Source organism: Ovis canadensis, chromosome 3, assembly GCF_042477335.2.
Source record: "Ovis canadensis isolate MfBH-ARS-UI-01 breed Bighorn chromosome 3, ARS-UI_OviCan_v2, whole genome shotgun sequence".
Taxonomy (NCBI): Eukaryota; Metazoa; Chordata; class Mammalia; order Artiodactyla; family Bovidae; genus Ovis; species Ovis canadensis.
The window spans coordinates 147,244,694-147,268,816 of record NC_091247.1 but is presented as its reverse complement, the minus strand read 5'-3'; the positions used below and the strand labels follow the sequence as shown (position 1 = coordinate 147,268,816).

Genomic DNA, 24,123 nt, shown 5'->3' with positions numbered 1-24,123 from the left:
CAATCTTGGCAATTTTGGATTATTTTCCATGGACATCTAGTGACTTTCTGTGTCACATTTTAAACCGAATGGAAATTGTTACACAATCTCTTAGTTTTCCTTCCTTTCCTTTTTCTTCTTTAAATGAGCATCGTTACATGTTTCAGCAAGAGCCAAGATCTTTTATATCAAATGGAAAACAAGTCACTTTCCTTGATGCGTCAGCCCTGGGTTTCAATGCTGTTAGAAACCGCTCACAATCGCACAGTGTGCTGAGGTCTGATAAATCTCTGGAAACCTCGTAAATAGGAACGCTGTGATTTTCAGTGAGGAATTAGCTCCTTGTCATTGCATTACCAATTAGTTTTCCAGAGCACATTAAATCCTGCTGCTTTGGTTTACAGAGTAACTGAGGCATTGCTGATGAAGCATAAAAACTTACTTGCAAAAGCAGTGGGGGATGCGGGGCGCCGACAGGACCCACCGCAGCACGCAGAGTAGAATGGCGGGGCGCTCAGAAAAAAAGGCTTGGAAGGCGCTGCAGAAAAAGCATTGATTGCATTGATTAGCCTTTTCTTTTAGACAATATTGAAAATCCCAGTTTTCCCAAAGTCACGGGGTAAAGCCCTACATCTTTGGAGTGTTTAGTTAGCTACAATTTTTACTGGAATTTAAGTCATTTTAAAGTAGTCTTAACAACCTAGAGGGGTGGGATGGGAAGGGAGGTGGGAAGTACGTTTAAGTGGGAGGGGATATGGATAAACTACAGCTGAGATTCATGTTGATGTTTGGTAGAAACCAACACAAAACTGAAAAGCAATGATCCTTCAAAATAAATAAATACATAAAGTTTAAAAGTAAATAAATAAAGTAGTCTTCATCTGTCAGAGCTTGCTGAATAACTTAATCATGTTTTGGAAGTTATGGTATAAATGCTCAAATTATCAAAACCAAACTTAATTGTTCATTTTCTGTATGGTTATAAATAGTAAATATCAAATAGTGCTTTATTTAAAATTGCCTAGAGCAACACTGCCCAGGAGAACTCTCTGTGATGATGGAAACATCCTCTCTGTGTCCATTATGTATCTACTTGTCATATATGCCACTGAGCACTTGAAATGTGGCCAGTATGTCTGCATAATTGAATTCTTCATTTCAGTTTTTTAAAGTTTAAATAGACTTGTTTGTCTAGAGGCTAACACATTGAGCAGCACAGTTCTAGATACAAAACTTACCAAGAAACAACTTGTATGTTACACGCTTCAGTTTAGTTTTCATAGAGATTATATTACTCCACTTTTTATTTTCAGAAGGTGCTTTGAAATATATAGACAGCTGGATTCCAAAGTTGAAAACAGTTAATTTACTGAGTAACTCAATGACAACAGTGCTTTTTCTGATCACTTTTACATGATTAAAAGTATTTGAGAATAGTAACAACATTTAATCTCAAGTGATATCTAGTTAACCTGAAAGCATGTGTGTTTATAGTATAGGGAGTTGCCATACAATTCTGTTCTGCTCACTTTATTAAACTATGCTATTCAGAACATTTTTAATACATATATACAGAATAGTTATCATTACTTGATATATCTTATAAAAGAAATTTTAAACTCTGTTCCTCAGCAGATGAAAAATGGCTATAAAGGATGTCACAGAATATTAGTAGCTCTCCTGTACTGAGCACTTACTATATACCCTGGTGGCTCAGACGGTAAAGCATCTGTTTGCCTGCAAAGCAGGAGACCCAGGTTCGATCCCAGGGTTGGGAAGATCCCATGAAGAAGGAAATGGCAACCCACTCCAGTACTGCTGCTAAGTCACTTCAGTCGTGTCCGACTCTGTGCAACCCCATAGACGGCAGCCCACCAGGCTCCCCCGTCCCTGGGATTCTCCAGGCAAGAACACTGGAGTGGGTTGCCATTTCCTTCTCCAATGCATGAAAGTGAAAAGTGAAAGTGAAGTCGCTCAGTCGTGTCCAACTTTTAGCGACCCCATGGACTGCAGCCTACCAGGCTCCTCTGTCCATGGGATTTTCCAGGCTACAGTCCATGGGGTCGCAAAGAGTCAGACACGACTGAGCAACTTCACTTTCACTCACTATATGCCAGGCTTTGGTTAAGTGTAGTACCTTAAATACAATATGTCCTTTTGTACAGTAGGGTTTAAAATAATATAAACACAGGTGAGATTTCCTTAGGTGGGTAACTTGCTTTTACCATCACATAACCATCAGAGTGTCGGACACATTCTAAATAGTCAATAGATTTTTGATAAATGAATGAATAATCTTAAAACTAAGAAACAGGAAATCAGGAATTAATCTTTTCCCTGTTCCCCTGACACTCTGAAACATAGTATCTTCTGTAACAGATAACTTTTAAATCTAGAGGATGACTTGAAAATAAATATTTTTACTATTCTCCCTTTATTTTCAATGGAAACTTTTTTCACTTCTTAATCATATACAGTGAATATAAATTTTGCTGCAAATACATGCCTTTTTCAAGAACAGAGTAATTTCAGACTCATATTTTAACCAACTGAGAAGCATTCATTTATCTTACCAAGATCTTTGAGGGACATGTCAAAATAAATATATAAGTACATAAAATAATTTTATGGTCTCATGGTCCTTAATGCTGTCAAATTGCAAATTAACCATAATGGAGGGTCTTTTCTATAATATGGCTACCCTGGTGGCTCAGATGGTAAAGAATTTGCCTGCAATATGGGAGACCCAGGATCAATCCTTGGGTTGGGAAGATCCCCTGGAGAAGGAAATGGCTTACCCACTCCAGTATTCTTGCCTAGACAATTCCACGGACAGGGAGGCCAGGGGGGTTATAGTCCATGGGGTCACAATATGATGAAAAGCTGTCAATGTCAATGGTTTTAGTTTTTTAATACCTGAATTTTCAAGTAATAAAATGTCAATGCTACTTTGAAAACATGCCAACTAACCAAAGTATGAAAAAGAGATCCATTTTGGTATTCAGTAAGTTCTGATGCTTTTGAACTGTGATGTTGGAGAAGACTCTTGAGAGTCCCTTGGACTGCAAGGAGATCCAACCAGTCCATTCTGAAGGAGACCAGCCCTGGGGTTCCTTTGGAAGGAATGATGCTAAAGCTGAAACTCTAGTAGTTTGGCCACCTCATGCCAAGAGTTGACTCATTGGAAAAGACTCTGATGCTGGGAGGGATTAGGGGCAGGAGGAGAAGGGGACGACTGAGGATGAGATGGCTGGATGGCATCACTGACTCGATGGACGTGAGTCTGAGTGAACTCCGGGAGTTGGTGATGGACAGGGAGGCCTGCTGCTTCTAAGTCACTTCAGTCGTGTCCGACTCTGTGTGACCCCATAGACGGCAGCCCACCAGCATACTGCAATTCATGGGGTCGCAAAGAGTCGGACACGACTGAGCAACTAAACTGAACTGAAGTTCTATAAAACTTTTTTAAAATTGTCATTGTTAACATAAGTTGTTCTAATGCTGATTGAAAAACCATCACAGAAATGTTACAACACTTTATTTGAACTTAACATCTTATAAGAATAGGGCTTCCCAGGTGGTTCAGTGGTAAAGAATAATCTGCCTGCCAATGCAGAGGTGGGTTTGATTCCTGGGTCAGGAAGATTCCCTGGAAAAGGAAATGGCACCCCACTCTAGTATTCTTGCCTGCAAAATTCCATGGACTAAGGAGCCTGGTGGGCTTGAGTCCATGAAGTTGCAAAAGAGTTTTGACACAAGTTAGCAACTAAATAGCAACAATGTTATAATAATATGGCATTGTTCAGGCAGAGTTAAGAGTTACATTTTTTAATGTTTCTATGAATATATGAAGCACTTTGAAAAGTGGATATTAATATATATAATAAAAGTTGTCTCATGTTTATTCTCAAGTATTTCTGTTAACCTACCTCACCTCAAACTAAGCACTCCATAGGTATTTTAAGTTATAGCTATTGTGCTGCTTGGCATTTTGTAAGTTGAGGTAAAAGAAAAAGGCTCAGCCATGTTGCATTTACATATGTGCATGTAAGCATCTATCATAATAGTTGGAAACACACACAAAAATTTTTTTTGCTCAATATCTAGTGTAGAAAATAAGTATGATATGGTGATACTATTGATATCAATATAACAATGCACACTAGGTACAAATTACAAATTTTACTATTCTAGCCAAAAAGTTTCTCAGTTTAATCCTACAGCCCTAAAAATGAAAACAAGGAATTTTTTTAAAGTATGGTTCATTTGATACATATACACAATGGAATATTACCCAGCTATTAAAAAGAATGCATTTGAATCAGTTCTAATGAGATGGATGAAACTGGAGCCTGTTATACAGAGTGAAGTAAGCCAGAAAGAAAAACACCAATACAGTATATTAACACATATATATGGAATTTTAGAAAGATGGTAATGATGACCGTATATGTGAGACAGCAAAAGAGACATAGATATAAAGAACAGACTTTTGGACTCTCTGGGAGAAGGCGAGGTGGGATGATTTGAGAGAATAGATTGAAACACGTCTATTATCACATGTGAAATAGATCACTAGTCCAGGTTCAATGCATGAAGACAAGGTGCTCGGGGCTGGTGCACTGGGATGCCCCTGAGGGGCGGGATGGGGAGGGAGGTGGGAGGGAGGGTCAGGATGGGGGACACATGTACGCCCGCGGCTGATTCGTGTGGATGTGTGGCAAAAACCACCACAATATTGTAAAGTAATTAGCCTCCAATTAAAAAAAAAAGTACGGTTCATTTGGACAAGTGTTCAATTAAATTCAATTGTGATAAATGAGGTTCTGAGATATAGGCTCTTAGTGTTAAATTTAACCAGAAAAATTTAATTGAACCATTTTTTATATAATGCCATACTATTCTATCTTAATATAGTAAATCTGTAATCAAAATGACAGTTGCTACGTCTACTGTAGCAACTCCACAGTGGCTAAAAAACTACATGTGACATAACCAGGCTTAAAGTTCCATTGTAAAGTATTTTCTCACCATTTAAAATCACCTAATTGACACACATATATTTACACAGAAGATTAGTTGATTCCTAATTTCTGCACATAAATACATCTTGTTTAAGCTGGTTTATGTGGAAATCACTGTGGAATTTCAATTAAGTGCTCCATTTTTTTACGTGCTCCTACTTGGACATGAGTCAAATGTTAATCTAACGGAGTATGTGATGGCCGGGATATTGAATGGTGTGAAGAAATAGCCATTTAAAACAATCCAATGCATTAAAAATATATATTACATTTTAATGTTTGTCAATCACATACTTTTTCAAGCAGTGAGCAAAAAATGGAAACTCAAGTATGATAAAAACAAAGTGACAAGTTAACAGGTATGTTAAAACTTTAGCAAACCATTTAGGAACTACTTTGGAGATACTCTGAAATGGGCAGAAAACAAGGCAATTTCAAGACCATGATATGCATTTCAAAGCCCATCAGTGCAATCTAGATGCACTCACTTTATCATTTACCATGTTAGGAACAACTTGTTTTAAGCTTACCAAACAATATATATGACAGGAATGCTTATTACACATAGGCGCTAGACTGGCTATGAAGTTAACACTTGCTATTTCATTTATTAATATTCATCCTCAAATGGGCATGCATCTGGAATGTGACGATGACTGTTCTCAGCAGACAAGGGAAACACAGGTATTTTAGCATAATATGTATTAATAGTTCTTAGCCATGAGAGAGAAGGATGTCAGGCACACATACTGGCAGTTACTTAGTAAGAGGCAGACATTTCTGTATCTCCCCAGCTCTCCATAAGAGAAAAACCAACGGCTTTCCCCATGGGGGTGGGGGGAATGCACTGTCGGGTCCTGCAGCAAGATGCTAGGTTCTCTGAGCACATCACTTCAGGATACTCCAAATTTTGTATTCTGCCAACAAATCTGCCTTCTGGGTTCTGCGGGAATCTGTTTCAAGTTACAAACAAATGATTTAAAATTTCTAGAACAAAACTGTCTGAATCCAAATGACTAAACTCGCTTATTCAGAGAAAACTTTGTGAACTTTTCACTTCTTAGTCACATGTTCTGACTTATCTGAAAACACAAAATCAAACTATTAATTATTTTGAATGTTTAATTAAGATGGGAACTTAGAGCCAACTTAATGGTGAACTGGCCTGATTTTTTTTAAACCTAACTAGATGGTTCTGTGACAAAAGCACCCCATAGTCAAGGATGGTTACAAGCCTAGTTACAGAGAAATCATTTTCAAAATTCTGTGGTCTAGAAAGCAAGCAAAACATTTTATTGTTTTTTTTTTTAAATTTTCCCTTTCTTTACCAATGGAGAACAGAGTGTATCTAAATAGGGTGAAACCACATTCTTTTTATTGTCATAGCAAACTGTGGTACTAACTGGTGCAGGCTGACATTTCAAAAGAAGAATCTTGAAGACCACTAATAAAACCTTCAAATAAATTTCAGGAACCACTGTGATGCTATGCCGACTGGGCAGAACATTTGAAGAAGGACGAGAAAAAGAGAAAAGGTTCCAAGATGTCTTACAAAGGCAACCGAAGGATCAAAACATACCCCTGGGAAAGAATAACAGGGAATTAAATAATTTCAAAAGGATGATTTTAATGACCTCCTTCAATTGCTGGGTATATGGGTACTGGGGATAAAGAAATCTAAACTCCTGACCTTTACATATGACACAATTGAACAGACTATCTTAAGAGGACTCCCCCCAAAAAAATCTCTAAAGAATGACAACTATCTGTCATGAGTTATAAAACCTAAGAAATATCATTTATTGAATAAGGTATGACTTATTTTATCACACAAGCTGGAAGTAATTCATTTATGTGATCCACATGCAAACATGCCTTCCATCACAAGACAAAGCAAGTTAAGTCATCCTTTACCTTTCTGCTCATCAAGAAATGACAGAAGTCCAGTTTTTGTTTTTTTTGTTTGTTTGTTTGTTTGTTTTTTGCTTTGAGTATTTCAGAGACAGAAAGCAAAGGTCTTAATAGTCTGGTATAGTTCATGAGAAAATAATCAAGTGCAGTGTCTACTTGTTTGATTCTGTCCTTTTAATCCCATGCAAATAATATTTACTATCTATCAAGTGCCATATAATGCATGTGTGCTGGGATGACAAAGATTACAATAGGGTAGCTTCCCTCCCTGGAAGAATTTCTAATTTTAAATGTTCCATAACTTACAGATTTGGATCTGCTGATCAAATAAATGAAATACAAATATTTCCATACTCCAAATTCAATTTTGTCCTATAAAATCTGAGGCATTTCCCATGGCCATAAGATCTTAAAAAAAAAATAGTACCATGTGTTCCCCTAACCACTGTTTGCCAACCCTGAATACACATGAGAATGATCTAGAGTGCTTTTCAAAGATACAGAGCCCGAACCCCACAGCAATTGGGTTAAATCAGGCTGGTAGGAGTGGGTCCCCCAACATACTATTAATATTTTTTCAAAAGTTGCACACATGATTACAATGTATAGTCAGCATGAGACCACTGAATAGAACACAAAACAATGCCTGACACACAGCAGGCACTCAATAAATGTTAGCCTTTACTCCTACCATTATTACACAATTTGGGATCGATTCTAAGACAACAAATAAAAAGAAGCAGCATGGTTCAGACCTGCGCTAAAACATATTAGCAAGTAAAAAGAAAAGAGTATCATCAGGAAGCCTCTGTCAAGAAGGCTTTAAGCAGGAAAAGCATCTTCATCTGGAAACTTGACTGGGAAAGTATCTGAATGGCATAAGAAGAGAAATAAAGCATTCCAGGAAAGAAAGGTGGCATGAAAAAAATAAAAGAAGGCAAGGATGATGGTGACACACAGGGCGGGTTAAGATCAGCCTGACTGCTGGACCAAGGTCAAAGGTGTGAGCATTAAGAATGTGGTTGGACACCCCAACAATCATTTCAGCGCTATTTACTAAATCCAAGGCATGAAAGCAACCTAAATGTCCACCGACAGGTGAATGGATAAATAAGATGTGTGTGAGTGTGTGTGTGTGTATTGTGCTAAGTTGCTTCAGTTGTGTCTGACTCTGAGCAACCCTATGGACTGTAGCCTGCCAGGCTCCTTTGTCCATGGAATTTTCCAGGCAAGAATACTAGAGTCGGCTGCTACACACACACACACACACACACACACACAGGAATACTACTCAGCCGAAATAATACCATCTGCAGCAACATGGATGGACCTAAAGATTATCATACTAAGTGAAGTCAGACAAAGACAAATATTATATAATATCACTTAAAAGTACAATCTAAAAAAAATAATACAAAGTTATTTACAAAACAGAAATAGTCTCACAGACATAGAAAAGAAACTTATGGTTACCAAAGGGGATAGCAGTAGGGAAGAATAAATCAGGAGCTTGGGATTAACAGATACATACTGCTATCCACAAACAGATAACCCACAAGGACCTTCACTGGGAAATATACTCAATGTTTTATAAAAATCTATAATGGGAAAGAATATGAGAAACAAGATATATATAAATATATATTTATGTATAACTGAAAAAAAGGAATGTGGTTGGAGGAGCTAAATGCAGTTGATAGAATGAAGGTCTTAAAGGAAAAACTGAATATTTTTATTTGATCTGATAGTCAGATAGGGATAAACTTGATACAATCAGAGCAACTTAAAAAAAAATCACCTAACTATGGTGGATGAGCTGTGGTGGAATAACAAGGGACTATATGGAAGGATCCTGCTGCGGTCATATGTTGTGGCAAGAAGTAACGACCAGTTGTTTGGACACTCACACTGGCACCTTCTCCACTATCCTCACAACGCCAACAAGTGTCTGGAGTCTGGCTTCTCGTCAAGCTAGGGTACCCTGAAATCACAGTTCACTGCAATCATCAAAGAATGCTAGAACAGCTCACAGTTGAGCACCCCATAAACAGCCAGCATCCTTGTCTGCCATATGAGTCCATGGGCATCCATCTTGGACATCCAGCTCAGCTGAGCCCACAGATGACCACAGCTGACTTCTAACTGCAATGAGATTCCAAGTGAGAACCACCCAGCTGAACCTAGACAGACCAACAAACCGTGAGCAAAAATAATCAATTGTTCCTCTAAGTTCTGAGCTGGTTTCCTACACAGCAATACCCCTTTCACCAGCATGCATTTTGTTTATGGCGGAATGGTGGAACTCTGTCTTTTACATCTTTCCCTGTATGTTACCAAGAGGCTTTTGAGATGTGTGGCTGAAAGTCCCATGGTGAGCCTATCACCTGTGCTAATTTTGAAATGAGACTCAAAGCATTTACACGAATTGCTTAGGATCATATAATCAGTCATTTAAAGCTCCTGACTTGAATCTAGGTTTTAAAATTATTAAGAAACGCTGCTAAAACCAGCTCAGAAAACTATATATTAGTTTTAAATTGACTCAATATGCATTTTTGCTTTGGAGAAAATTTTGGCAAACTTTTACTTTAAAAGGCCAGAGAGTAAATACATTAGGCTTTGCAGGTCACGTGGTCTCTGCTGCATCTGTTCAATTTGTAGTGCAAAAGCACCTATAGAAATTAAAAAAAAAAAAAGAAGAAGAAGAAGAAAAAAATAACCAAACAGAAATGACTCTTTTCCTGCTTTGAAGAATCAGACTGTCTTTTGATTTCAGGCCCAATATAACTCTAGAGTAGGTTCAATATGGGTTTCCCTGGTAGCTCAGCTGGTAAAGAATCTGCCTGCAATTCGGGAGACCTGGATTTAATCTCTGGGTTGGGAAGAGCCCCTGGAGGAGGGCATGGTAACCCACTCCAGTATTCTTGCCTGGAGAATCCCCATTGTCAGAAGAGCCTGGTGGGCTGTCGTCTATGTGGCTGCTAAGAGTCAGACACGACTGAGTGACGAAGCACAGCACAGGTTCAACACACCTAAACTCAATCTAGTCCTAGGTTAGTCTATTAAAAAATTCACCAGGGCTTTGCTGGTGGTCCACAGCCAATGCAGGGAGCACCCCTGGTCCCAGAAGATCCCACACGCCCTGCAGCAAACAAGCCTGTGCGCCACAACTACTGAGCCCAAAAGCCCTAGAGTCCACGTGCTCCACAAGAGAAGCCACCAAAATGAGAAGCCTGCGCACGGCACCTAGAGAGGAGCCCAGCTCGCCACAACTACAGAGAGGCCACGTGCAGCAACAAAGACCCAGTGGAGCCAAACAAATAAATCTTTTAAAAAAATTCACCAGCCTTCATGGGTTTTATTCCTTTTTTTTTTTTTTACTTTATTTTACTTTACAATACTGTATTGGTTTTGCCATACATCAACATGAATCCACCACAGGTGTACACGTGTTCCCAGTCCTGAACACCCTTCCCACCTCCCTCCCCGTACCATCCACTTCTGGGTCATCCCAGGGCACCAGCCCCAAGTATCCTATATCCTGCATCGAACCTGGACTGGCGATTTGTTTCTTATATGATATTATACATGTTTCAATGCCATTCTCCCAAATCATCCCACCCTCTCCCTCTCCCACAGAGTCCAAAAGACTGTTCTATACATCTGTGTCTCTTTTGCTGTCTCTCATACAGGGTTATCGTTACCATCTTTCTAAATTCCATATATATGTGTTAGTATACTGTATTGGTGTTTTTCTTTCCGGCTTACTTCACTCTGTATAATCGGCTCCAGTTTCATCCACCTCATTAGAACTGATTTAAATATATTCTTTTTAATGGCTGAGTAATAATGTACATAAATCTTCTCAAAGAATAGCTATTTCCTTCATATAATTTAATTTTAAAAGTATTAGAGATTAAAATTTTTAAGGAACAAGAAATTTTGAGCTCTCTCCAGAGGACTGCTATGCTGTGTGTGTTTAGCTACATCCAACTCTTGCGACTCCATGGACTGTAGCCTGGCAGGCTCCTCTGTCCACGGGATTCTCCAAGCAAGAAGAGGACTGTTAGGCATGTATATATTGTACATGCTATTTCTGATGGCCACAGAATTAATGAAATCAAGGTGGTTATGGCATGCATGGTGTCTGAACATGTGAAAGAAAAGGGAAAAACCGAGTTCATCTTTGGAATATTTAAGAACAAGAAGGCAATTAAATATTTTAGCAATATATAGAAAAAATACCTGATTTCTTTTCCCTTTCCTTTTCCCAGATGCTTTGATTCTTAAACAAAAGTTTAAAAACTTATAGAGACTTTTTGATCTCTGACTTCAGAGAGAATTTTAGTGCCTTAAGTTTACTGTTCATATAACTCACAAAAAGAGTGTGCCCCTGAAATATTCCCAACTAATAGCTGCCTGACAAAATGAATAATGCTATTAAAAATAAAATCAGTTATGGTAACTTTATATAAAAGTGATAAATCACTCAGCATTGCCAAGTCAGGTACTGACTGGAGGCTAAAAGGAATGAAAGGGAGAGATTTCATTAAAAGTGGAAACATTACTGAAAGTAAAATAAAAATATTTTGGAATAAAATATACAAGGGTCTGGTAAGCACATTAGACGTTAAGGCAAAAATCCAATTTTTTACTAAGAGAGTGTAAAATGGAAGCATGATCTAATGAAGTCTTAAAGAAGGAGAAATTCTAACAAGCATTCCTACATAGAAATCATGCTGTTTCTTTTTACAATTTGCCTTTTTGTTTCTGACAGAGTCCAGGTGTATTTGAATGAAAACAAAGTTCTTTAACTGACTTAAAAATTATGTACCTTCACTGTGGAAAAAATTCACAGTAATAAGGTAAAAAAAAAAAAAACTTTATTTGTGCCTCTGTTAGCCCACGATTAAGTGGACAAATACCATTTTTAAGAACCACAAATCAAATCTCCCCAAAAGATAGAATAAGATAGATTCAAAAGTTATGGATGATATCAACAAAGGAAATAGGATGGCGGAAGGTAGGTTGAAGAGTAAATAAGGTATTTACCTCCCAATTCTAACATAAGAACACATTTGTTTAAATATTTGAAAGATGATAACATTTTTGCTTCTGTAAAAACTTTCATAGCAAAGAAGCTCCAAGTTTTTTACCAATGCAGCTATTACCTATATTGGTTCCCTTACTTTCGAGTTGCTACAATTTCTATCACTGTCCAATGACAAAACTACCCATGAGATGTTTTTGTACAGCAAAAAGAGACTATTTCTGCTGGGCACAAGGAGAGGAAGGAGGTGGCACACTCCAAGAGCAATACACCGGACTCTAATGTACAGTGTTGGATTCAGTATCTGAGCCACACTGATGGTAACCAAACATAGCTAAAATCACGGTTGACAATTCCTTTAAACTGTCCAGAACATATGGTGTCATACATCTGCAACATATAACAACATTTGGCACCCTTTGGCATCCTGATGACTCTGAACTCTCTAGATCCTCTGATTACTTCTGCTTAAATCCGTACACAATTTTCTGGGCATTCAAACCACTGTGCCTCTTAAAATAATCCCCAAATCCCTAACGTGAGAAGAGGTAAAGGGAAAATTCTAAAATGTTCCTACCTGCCTCCTGGATTTACTCCTGTTTTATTATTAAACCTCAATAATAAAGCTTCAATACATGTGAACAGATTGAGATTTCTTGCTTTTAAAGCAAAGTAGAGAAGCATGTTTTAGTGACTGGGAGAGGGACAGATACTAATGTCATAGGCAAATAAGATGCACATAAATTGCTACCATTTTGTAATTCCAGCTCAAGACATAGAGGCAGTGTGGTTTTCTCAATCCAAAACTGGAAGTAAAAAGACTGTCTATTAGTACAACTGGTCCTCTGAACTGCAAAACCTTCCTGAACCTGAAGAAGGTTATGAAGGTTGGGACCATACATCAATTTATTCAGAGCTGATTCCTTATAAACTATGCAAAAGTTATTAATATGTTAATATAAATCCAAATATGTTAAGCAGCTTATTTAAAAAATATAAGTGTAATAAGAATACTGTTGGGTATTATCTATAATTCCACCAAAGGATGTTTTTAGGGTGATGGTCTGAGCAAGGAACTACTAGCATGGGCCCCATCATTGTCCTCTTCTGGATCCCCATTGCTTTTGTCTTGGTTCTGGGTCAGCATTATCAACAGTCAAGATTCCGTGATTTTAATTTGCCAAAACAAAGCTAGAGCGTAGCATTAGCGCAAATATAATAACAAAACTCTAGCTTCATAAATTAGATCACAAAATGTTCAGCTGGACTGGAATCCCCACCTAGAACACAAGATGCTCCATTTTCTCTTCCCTCCTCAAAGTGCCTAAGGCGTTAAGAGAAGCTATTTTATGTCACGCTTTCACTATATCTCAGTGAAAACGGAAAAAAACCTACCAGTTGGGACACAAAATACAAGTGTGGATAGTTTAAGACAGAGTCAAGATTAATAAGTAAATAGTAGCTGGGACTGTGAGGTGGACAAGAAAATCAGAGTGCACATGAGGTATTAATAGTAATAAGAAACTTGACAGGGTACCAGAAAAAATAAGATGGATCTGATTCCATGCTTGTACTACTATATGGTACAACCCACTGGACAAAATTACTTTTAAAAAAAGGACAGTTTAACTCAACTCTTCAGAATAAAAAATTGCTTTCTAATCCTTTTATATGCAGCACAAGAAGCAGATTTAATAATCACTAAATTACATTCAGGAAATTATCTTTATTTCAAACATCTAAAATGTTTAAAATAACAAATGTCACTGAAAAGCAAGGCCATTTGTTCCACTTTGAAGAAAATAAGTTGCATAACTAAAAGAAATTTTAAATTGTTCAGATTTTTACATTTTCAAGACCTTCTTTAATATACAAAAGCATGGATATCTGAATCTAGTACAATAGCCACCAAATGATGACATTAACAAACTTCTGGGGAAGGATCTCTGATGATTATTAGGATTTACTTGACAAACCTGATTTCCACCAATACACTATGACATCCAAGCTTCTCTTTTTCACATACAACGTCTGGAGGTGAATCTACTCACTACCTGTTATCACATTAAACATGCCCCTCTTAAATCTTGGAGAATGTGCTCTGATTTTTAAAGTTTTTAAACTACTCTATATACACAACTTGACAACATATAGCTATGGAGTGTTCCTTTTTTTTAACTCTAAATACTTAAAGACTTGCCAATTTTTAGGAATGAAGCACAGACAGCTAAATTTCATTCTTAATCTGTAAATCTGTGTTACTGTTTAACTGTCACCATCTTTCAGACACATAACGAGACGAAGGGAAAGACCAATTTCCTATGGGCTCAGATATAGCATTCCAATTTGATTTATTATGAAGATACATGTAATTGGTTATCCCATAAGCCCTCATTAGTTCCTATTCAGTGAAAAACTAGTGTAAGGAATATTTGGGGCAATAGTTTTCTCTTTCACAAGATGACAGAATTTGGGGCAATATTTTTCTTTTTCACAAGATCACAGGTTTTTAAATTGATACTTCAGACCAAAAAAAAAAAAAAGTTCGCAAGTGGAATAATCATTGTAGAAAAAATTGGCCTATTATGAGGATTAAAGCAGCTAACAATTATGAAAATGCTTGGTAAACCATAAAGTAGGACAGAACATGGACTGTAAGCTCCACAGGGGCAGAGACGGTCATCTGTTTTGTTCCCTGATTATCCCAATGGCCTGGAACAAAGTCTGGACACATGGGAGACAGTCAGTAAGCATTTGCTGAATGAATGAACTATATGGTATAATTAATAGTGGGTAACAGAAATAATGAAGCAGAAATGCATGCAGTGGCATAAATCCCCTAGTTAAATGGTGCTGTCTTTCACCAATGCACTTGAAAACAACTCTGAGGCTTTCTTACTCAATATTTAGACTAGTGCACTCAACAAATTAAGGTTGAGGGAAAAAACGGGTAATCAATACACTGAAATCATTAAAAGTCACATTCGGTGATCCACTAAGTTAATGCACAGAAGATCAGAACCTGTTGTTCACTGATGTTTCAGAAAGCAATACTGTTATCGTTCTAAAAACAGTACCTTTTCTAAACCTCCTTTCTACTCTTTATAGGACGTCAATCACTATTTCATCCTCATCTAATTTTCAGGTGATAGCGAACACTGTCAGCACTCATTATAACTTCATAATTCTACACAGTACAAAAGAATTCCCACAACATTTGGCAGGATAAGAATCTGTCATTTGGAAGGACAAAACTGGAGCGGTGCTCACAAAACTGTATTCTCTGTCAAATTATTTAAAAATGTTTTTTAAGCATATTCATGGACACAAATTTACAGGGTTTTAATTTTCTTCTTAAGATATTTTTTGAGTTTCAAAAATTAAATGCACTCTTTACAAGAATGATTTTTTAAAATAAAAAGTTATTTGTTCAAATAAAAATTAACCTCAGAAAGCATCAAACCTCCAATAAGGACTGAATAAAATATTAGGAGATATATGGGCCTAGAGCTATATTAAAATACTTCAAAGTGAAATTTAAATTCTCACATTCTCAATTATTCCAAAAAGCATTTTTGCATTTTGATGTTTCAATAAGTGTACAGAATGAATATGTTCTTGAAAACAAAAAGAATGTAGTTATACCCTTTACTGAATAATTGCAATATTCTGAATGAAAAGAGCAGGTATACAAAATAATTTCTCAGAGTTATTGAAATATCTGTATTTGCTTTGCATTTGGTTTACTTAAATCTAACCTGTAAAATCTACAAAGGTTGAAATTAGCTTTTTGGAGTAGCCAATCATGATCAAGAGCAACTTAAGAATCCTTGAATAGTAACTTCTATGAACATAATGCCAAGCCATCAGAAACCACAGAAATCACTAAATTTTCTTGAAAATGTTACTTTTATGAGACATTATTTACTAGTGCTTGTTTAAACGGACTTGCTATATACGTTTCTAATTTTCCGAATACTTCAAAAAGGAGAGAGTGGCCCAGATTTCCAGGGCACATAAACTTTGCCTTTAACTGTCTTTGTTCCTCTCCCAGGGTGCAAAAATGCGGCTTAGAATTTAGGTTTTACACTGTGTGAATGAGACCGGTGCTCATATAATTATATTTGTTCCATTCTGTTAGTAACCATTTTAAACTGAAAGACCAGGACAGGTTCTAAACATGTTCAATTCTATAAAGTCATTAGCAATAAATTTGATCTGGCAGTTTGCTGGGACAATGAAATCTGCTGAAAAAGCGTCGATTAGTCATTCTGGACAAACCCATCAGGATTAAAAGAATGAATTAAGATCGTCTAAGGACGCAGCCAAAAAAAAAAAAATTAATCCGACTGGATCTCAGCTTTTGAGTCACTAAGACGCTTTTCCCCTTCTCAAGGCCAACTTCGGCAGCCCCTCCGTAAGTTTTAGCTAACATAGAATTAAACTGTCCGCATTCTCTTCCCAGTCACAACACTTCGGTTTTATGCGGGAATTAAAACAAGCAAACCAAAACAGCTGGGGTAAATTCTCATTTATTTGGTGAACTTCCTACTCCAGGTGCCAATTCAACTGTTCTAGCTCAGCCCGAAGAAAAAGCCGGCGTCGATTTTCTTGCGCCTTAGCGATCCAAAATTTAAGAGTGGAGAAAGCCAAAACTCGGCGCAACTCTTTTTCCAAAGATCTTTGCGCTTGTTCTCCAACCGCCCCGACCGACGCTAAGGTTTGAGAGGCAAAAGCCCCCAAAGCGGGAGCGCGAGGCTCTTCAAGCCAAGAGCTTTCCAGGGAGCGGGTATCTCTCGGCCTCCGAGACAGAAGCGGGCGGGTAGAGACGCTGAATTTTGGAAACCCAGTGGAATTGGTCCAGCGAGCCCAGAGATCTCGGGAGCGGGGCTGAGCTTTCGGCTAAGGCCTGAGGTGACTTCAGGATTTCTACTGAAAGGCCTGAGATTCAAGGTAGCCCTACCGCTTGTAGAAAGAAGAGGGGAAGAGGAAGCTGGTGGGATGAGATGGGGCGGAACATCACGGTTAGCGGTGGTTCGCTCCTCACTCCCGAGGCCGCATCTCCATGGATGCTCGAGATGCTCTCGGAAGCTCGAAGCCCGGGCGGATTCCTGAGCACGGGGGCGGGTGGGCCCGCGGCCCGGGAGGCGCAGCGCGCGGCTGGGGAGGGGAGAACGGGCTCACCTGGGGCTGGTGGCTGGAAGGCACAGTCCGGGTCCCCCGGAGCCCGGCCCGGCAGCCGGGCGCCGTCCGCCGAGGGGCTGAGCACTTGAAACGCCCACCGTGTGCCGTAGGGCGCCCCGCCGGGGCTGACTGGTTCTGCCGCCGGGCACAACTTGAGGGGAACCGGGCTGGCGGGCAGGGGCCGGACCTGCGCGCCCGCGCCGAGAGCCGCTGCCGAGCCGTGGTGCTGGGGCGGTGGTGGTCCGAGCGGCGGGGCGCCCCCAGCCCGCAGCAGGTTCTCGATCAGGAAACTCTTGCCCAGGCTGCCAAAGCCCGGCGCGGCCGGGAAGTTCAGGAGCGAGGAGGAGGCCACCACGTCCCAGTAGGCGCCGGCGTGGGCCGCCACGGCGCTGGGGAGCATGATGCGCGCCGGGGCCGCTGCGCGCTCGCCTCGCGCCGCGCTGGAGCGCGCTCAGCCGGCAGAGGAGGCGAGGGCACCGAGGACCCTGGCGGGCTGGGAACGATGTTATTTACTTGCGCTGAGCGTTGTTTCCTTAAAGGCGGGGAGGAGTGAATGTGGGAGGGGGAGCTGTGCTTTCCCCCGGTCCGCGGCGTAGGCTCTGAGGGCGCTGTCTATGCAGATCCGGACCTTTTTTTTTTTTTCCTAGTAGGCTGGAAGGTGTGTCCAACCCATCCATTCGTGTCACCCAGCCCACAAAGTGACAGACGCGGCCAACAATAAGGGCAACCCGAGAGTCCGAGCTTTGGCGAGGGGAGGGGACGGGTAGCGCGAGGAGGAGGGGTGCGGGGGCGAGGGGATCCGGGCCATAGTCCGCGAGCCTGCGCAGCCCTAGAGGAGCGTGGAGCCGGGCACGGAGCGCAGGAGGCGCTCACATTTGGAGAGCGCTCGGCAGACCACCTGTTGGACGACCCCTGGCTCTCCCGGGTTGACGTCACTTCGGGGCCACCAGTGACTCGTGACACGTGAATGGGAGTCACTAGTGTCCTGGAGGGGTATAACCATCAGAGAAAGTCACATGTGTTACTGAGACGTGCAGATGAAAAGGCACGTTTTAAAGAAGGCGTTGTTTGTGTATGAAATGTGGCCCCTGTTTGTTTTTAAGAGGAAAGGAAATGAGTTTTTTTTGAAGACCTTTACAAAATTTCTGTTTCCAGCAATTCATTTCCAGTCATTTTTTTTGTAAGATTTGATTTAGGAGTCACTTTAGAAGAGGTGATCTAATAAATTTTGATTTAGGAAAGGGGATCTTAGTTGGAGTTGATTAAATGGCAAATAGGTGCTTGGGTCAAAATTCCAGGAAGAAAGCCACCACCAACGCAAAGGTGGCCAGGGACTCTTCAGAGAGACCAGGGTGAGAACTCTGAATTCCTTAGGATTACAGCTACTTTTTTTTTTCTTTTTTCCTAGAAATGTGGGTATTTTTCAGTTTATTAACAGTCTGCTAAATAGAGACTGGACAGATGAAAAAAACTTGTATGTCTTTAAATGTTCTAGTTAGCCACAAGGCAGCTTCACTTTGGAAACTATCTTACCTTGATAATAATAAGTTCAAACTGTGACTTCTGTCAATTCATACTTCCCACTGCCTCTCTTCGGTGCCAGTTTAGATGCATTTATTTAAAATGTGGTTTTTAAAGGATGTCGTCAAAGTTTGGGATCACATGTATTGTTTTACTTTTTACCCTGAGAATAATTTTGTCCCTAAAATGTTGGCCAGGTTTGTTACATAGATTTCTTCTTGAAAATTCACCTGGTTGATTTGTGTTTCATTTACATTTGGTATGTCCAAAGATTTTTAAAGGCCCACAGCCCCACGTGTTGCCAAATGAGAGAGAGATTACTGGCAAGCCTGGTTGCTGCTGCTAAGTCGCTTCAGTCATATCTGACTCTGTGCGACACCATAGATGGCAGCCCACCAGGCTCCTATGTCTGTGGGATTCTCCAGGCAAGAATACTGGAGTGGGTTGCCATTTCCTCCTCCAGGGGATCTTCCTGACTCAAGGATTGAACCAGAATCTCCTGCATTGGTAGGTGGATTCTTTTACTAAGCAAAAAAATCAATCTTTATTATGTAATACCTTTAAAATTTAAAGATTTGATTTCCACAGCAAATCCTCACCTACCTTAGTTAATATGCAACTCTGTAAACTTGAACTCTTTGCTTCAGACCAAAACAATAACTTGATTCTAAGTGACTTGGGCAAGAGGCTTTTCATGGAGAGCAAAGAGGCAGAAGCCTGTTTGTGGATGATTGAGGATCCATAGAAAATAGGAAAGTAGAGATTGAAGAAACATGGGGGAAAAGCTAAAGAAAGTCATGGGTTAAAAGAAGAGATGACTATGTCTATATGATGAGAAAAAAGAGGTGCTACGGACAAGAGGCTGAAGGTTAAAAAGAGATGGGGCTGTTTGATGGAGCCAAGAGAGGCGGTGAGCCCAGCACAGGCTGAGTGGGCTCTTTCTCTCCTGGGAAAGAAGTGCTCCAGGCCCCAGGCCCATTGTTATGCAGCCAAGTGGGGGATGAAAGACTGCCTTTCCCAACATTTATCTTTATCTTCAATTAACACCGGACTTTTTTTAGTTAGTACAATGGACATCACAAATTATTTTTCAGGAGATCAATAAGTAGTGTTTAAGATGTGGAGGGAATCCTTTACACCTTTACATGAAAGCCTGTAACCTCCAGAATGGAGTGTAAGGCTTAATTCTGAACCAGTCTTGTCTTCAGCCACTAACTTAGAGAACGTATTGCCCAAACCCAGCTAAGATTAGCAGCATCCCAGGACTAGAACACTGTCACATTTCCTCAAGCAAATCTCTCTTAGAGAATGTGAAATTGAAAGGGTCAGGAGCTGGCATCACTGAGCTTCCAAAACATACTATGTGACTATCTCTGTACTGCCTGCACATATATGTTTAAGTGTGTCATAGAATTCAGTCTGACTCTTGCTTTCACATATGGTGGTAGTGAGGTTATGGGAATGGCTCTATATTCCTTAATTTGCTTAAGTAGCTATTGTGCTTAGTTGCTTAGCTGTGTCCGACTCTTTGTGACCCCATGGATTGTACTCCGCCAGGTTCCGTCCATATGGATATTTCAGGCAAGAATACTGGAGTGGGTTGCCATGCCCACCTCCAGGGGATCTTCCCAACCCAGGGATCTAACCCAGGTCTCTGGCATCACAGGTGGATTCTTTACCATCTGAGCCACCAGGGAAGCCCATATAGCTTTTAAAAGCTACTGATATTTATGGGAAAGAAAAAAACCCTAATAATTGACAATGCACTGAGTTCAGCCATTTTGCCACAGACCTGTCACTCCTTAAAGAACCACCTTGGCCTATGCTGAAATCTGGTCCAAAAAAAGAACTTGAATGCTTTCAAGTTCAGATGGGTAAAACCTATACGATAGCCTTGTGTAAAACAGTGAGTGTGAGCTATCTATAAAAGAAGGCTGCAACGAGGGGAGAGAGTTCATAGGGAAAAGTAAGACCTACGTTGTCATTAGACTAGAGATGTAGGCTGGGGCCAGACTATGTCTTCTATGCAGCACTCGGGATGTTGGACTTTGTCGTTAATGAGGTGCAGCCGCAGCAGCAGCAGCATAAGGGAAAAAAAATCATAACTATGTGTGATGATAGATGTTAACTAAAGTTATCATGGTAATAATTTTGCAGTATATCCCTATATCAAATCATTATGTCTATACACCTAAAACAGAACGTTGTATGTCAGTTTTTAAAAAGCAATGAGAAGTGGTCTCCTATTTGCATTTAAAAAGACCACTTCTGTGATATGGAGGCTATGCTAAGAGTTGGAGAAGACTATGATTGGAGATGATTAAAGTAATTCAATCAGGAGTTTGGGCTGGGTTTGTGGCAATGATGATAAAAAGAAGGAGAATTTGAGGGCTATCTAGAAGGTGCCTGTGAATATAAAGCCTGAAGAAGTCTTGTCTCTTGTAAGGAACCAGTGTGCTTGGTTTTATCAGACCGTGAGAACTATATAGCCATTGTGTTTCCTAATGTGTTTTCAATGCCAAGAAATTGAGCTTATTTTAGAGTTCAATGGCAGTAACTGTCTTAGCCTGCATTTCCCTCATCTCCATCCTCTCCTTAGCTCACTTTACCTCTTTTTTGTTTAATTAAATTCCTCTGTGGTATGTATATCCATTTAGTCTGTCTCCTCAAAGCCTTCAAGTAGTAAACAAATACAACAAATGGGTAAATCTCTTCTTTTAAACACATGTTTACAACAGCTCCGTTAAGACCTGGACCTCTGCAATGGCATCTGAAGAAGCTCTTCCCATCCCTCCATAATCAGAATTCTTCCCTTTGAGCAGGAGCGTCTCTGTGCTTGGTGGAAAGAGAAGCTGTTTCATAGCTGTTTCATAGATATGGTGGAAGTCTAGGATGAACTGCTGACCTCTCATTGGTAGACTCTGAGCACCCACTCCCAACAATCAAACATCTTTAAACAGGTGTGGAACTTCCCTGCTGGTCCAGTGGTTAAGGCTCCATGCTTCCAATACAGGGACACAGATTGGATCTCTAGTAGGGAAATTAAAATCCCACATGTCACGTGGTGCAAGCAAAAAAAAAAAAAATTCACAGTGAGGAGCTAGATTCTGTTCTCAAAAGGGAAGCTTCAGGAACCCATGGTACCGCTTTTAGTAACCTGAAAACCTCGCTGGTACAAGCTTACTCAGGGAGAAACAGGTTTTCCCCAGTAACTGCTAACTGTAGCTCAATACCCACTCCTGACTCAGAGCCTTGGACAGATTACATCCTAATCCTTGAGTTAGAGGGAAAAAATATTTTAAAGAAAACTACAGGAATATGTTAAGAGGTAGGCATATTCAACCACTTCAATAATCACTACTCAGTTGAATTCTAAATATTCTCCCACTCCTTCCACGCCATCTCATTCCTATACACTACTCTGGTCCTTGAAATAAAATCTAAAAGTCTGGCACACATTTATAAATATGTTTTCAGTGTTGATCTGGCAGGACTCGTGTTCTGATTGTCCTGCTTTTCCTACACATGCCTTTCCTGGCCGGCTGTGTTGGCATTGGTATATTATTTTGCCATGCCTCGGGCATTTTTCATCTCCGTGCCCTGCATTCTACCTCCAAGCTCTATTTTACTGACTTTCTTCTGTAACTGGGAGACTTCCCAGTTTCTTTCCAGGCCATTCAGTTTCTCTGGCGTTCCTCGCTCATTGATCATTTCTAACCACATCTCCGCTTGTACTGTTTGGCCCGAAGTGAAATGTGAGAACCACTGAAAGATTTTGAGGAAATTACCCTGAGTGCTGCTGAGCAGCGGCTTTTCAACCGTCTCTCATTAGCTCAGTGTCCTCACAGTCACAGGTGCCTCTTATTCATATTGAAATCCTGCAAAGCTTTCTGGTTGGCCCTGAATTACAGCTTTGGACAAAAGGATGGATGCACCCTGCATGGTGAATTTTGTCATATTCTCCAATGTTTACACCACAGTAGTCCCTTCCAGTTGTCCCTTCCAATGAATATTAAGTTGTTTGCATTTACTACCAAAATTATGAAGTACACACAGAGCATTTAATCCCTTGGTGAAGCTCCACTCTAAGGCTATGAATCAGGCTCTCTGAACCAAATTTAGATATGTTAATTACCTTGCCTTCAGAGTGTCATTTCTCTGGTGAGAATTTGTTTCATGTAAAATATAACAAGTGTTTTAGGTCAGTAAACAAACATTAATCCCTAGAGTTTGTTTCTAGCCTTCCGCCCGTCCTCTATTGAGTTCCATAGCTTTGATTTCTTTGGAAACTAGAGTAATATTACAAAGCTTCTATAGTAAGCGTTGCTTGAGAGTCAACCATATAAATCACATGGTATAATTCTCCAGTGATGTTCCTTATGTCACTTCAGTACCCTCCCTGCTTTTCAAGTTCCTGCACTCTCCATCATTCCACCTACTAATTACCCCCAGCCCCAGTCCAACACCTTTGCTCTAGCCACACGTTCTTTCTTTAGCTACACACTTTGACCAGCGATAAACTTGTGAAATGGCACATCGCTTAACTAAACGACACACGAGGGTCTTTCTTCTTGCATTGCAATATTTCATTATAGATTGCACTGTTTGATTAAACAGGTTCTGCCAAAGTCTCACCTTTTTAATAGAGTGTAACTACTAATTAGTCTTCTAGTTAGGTTAATATTAGATTTGGAAATAATGAGTTTTGATTTCTTTAAAATATTCTATAGCTCTGACTTCTTACGAATCCAAAATGGCTTCTCCTAGGCAACACTCTGTCAATGTACGATCTTACTGTATTTGTTACAAATGTATATAATGTTCAAAGATAGGGGTAGGTTAGGTTTTGCTCTGCTAACACATGACTGTAAAATTGTAATGGCTTAGAGCAGTGAAAGTTTATGTCCATTTCTGGTGGGCCATATCTGTCCTCCATGTAGAATTTATTCAAGAATTCAAACCGATAGAGCAACCTCCATCTGAAGTATTTCTGGCCTTTTGGTTGAAGGAAAAGAAAGTAGAGCAAAGCATATACTGACTCTTAAAGCTTCTGCCCAAAGGGGGCACATGTCACCTCGGCTCACTTTTCACTGGCCAAAGCGAGTCGTGGCCATGCTTGTGTTCAATAGTGTGAGCAAATGAAATCCTCCTGTAAGGAGGGACAGTGTGCACATGTGAATAGTTTTAAGGTACACTGCAGTATCCTAATCATATAATGTTCTGTGTTCATTAGAAATCAAAACATACATATACTACTACTGGGTTATAAAATCAAAAGAAAATATGATAAACTCAGTTGACCATAGAAGGAATTATCTTTGGTTTGTGTGAGTAGTAACAAAACCTCATAGCAATGCAATTATTAGTTAGATACCCATGCAGCTTTTTTCATTTATTTCTATTAATTATCTGGATTTTTCTTGCTTTGCCTAATATAATTGTTAAACTGAGATA

The 24,123-nt window shown here is 39.8% G+C and overlaps 1 protein-coding gene across 2 annotated transcripts in view; it reads right to left on the bottom strand.

Annotated features, from left to right (window-relative positions):
* Window positions 1-17,879, bottom strand: part of DBX2 (developing brain homeobox 2) — a 33,215-nt gene extending 15,336 nt beyond the window's left edge. The window contains exons 1-2 of one of the 2 annotated variants that reach the window (XM_069580949.1): window positions 17,149-17,879; window positions 422-517 (exon numbers count right to left, since the gene is read on the bottom strand). In XM_069580949.1, the coding sequence (XP_069437050.1) occupies window positions 422-517; window positions 17,149-17,548 (496 nt within the window). In that variant the 5' untranslated portion in view covers window positions 17,549-17,879. The remainder of the gene's footprint in view (window positions 1-421; window positions 518-17,148) is intronic. The other variant, XM_069580950.1, reaches the window with a different exon arrangement.
* Between the last annotated feature and the right edge of the window lie 6,244 nt (window positions 17,880-24,123).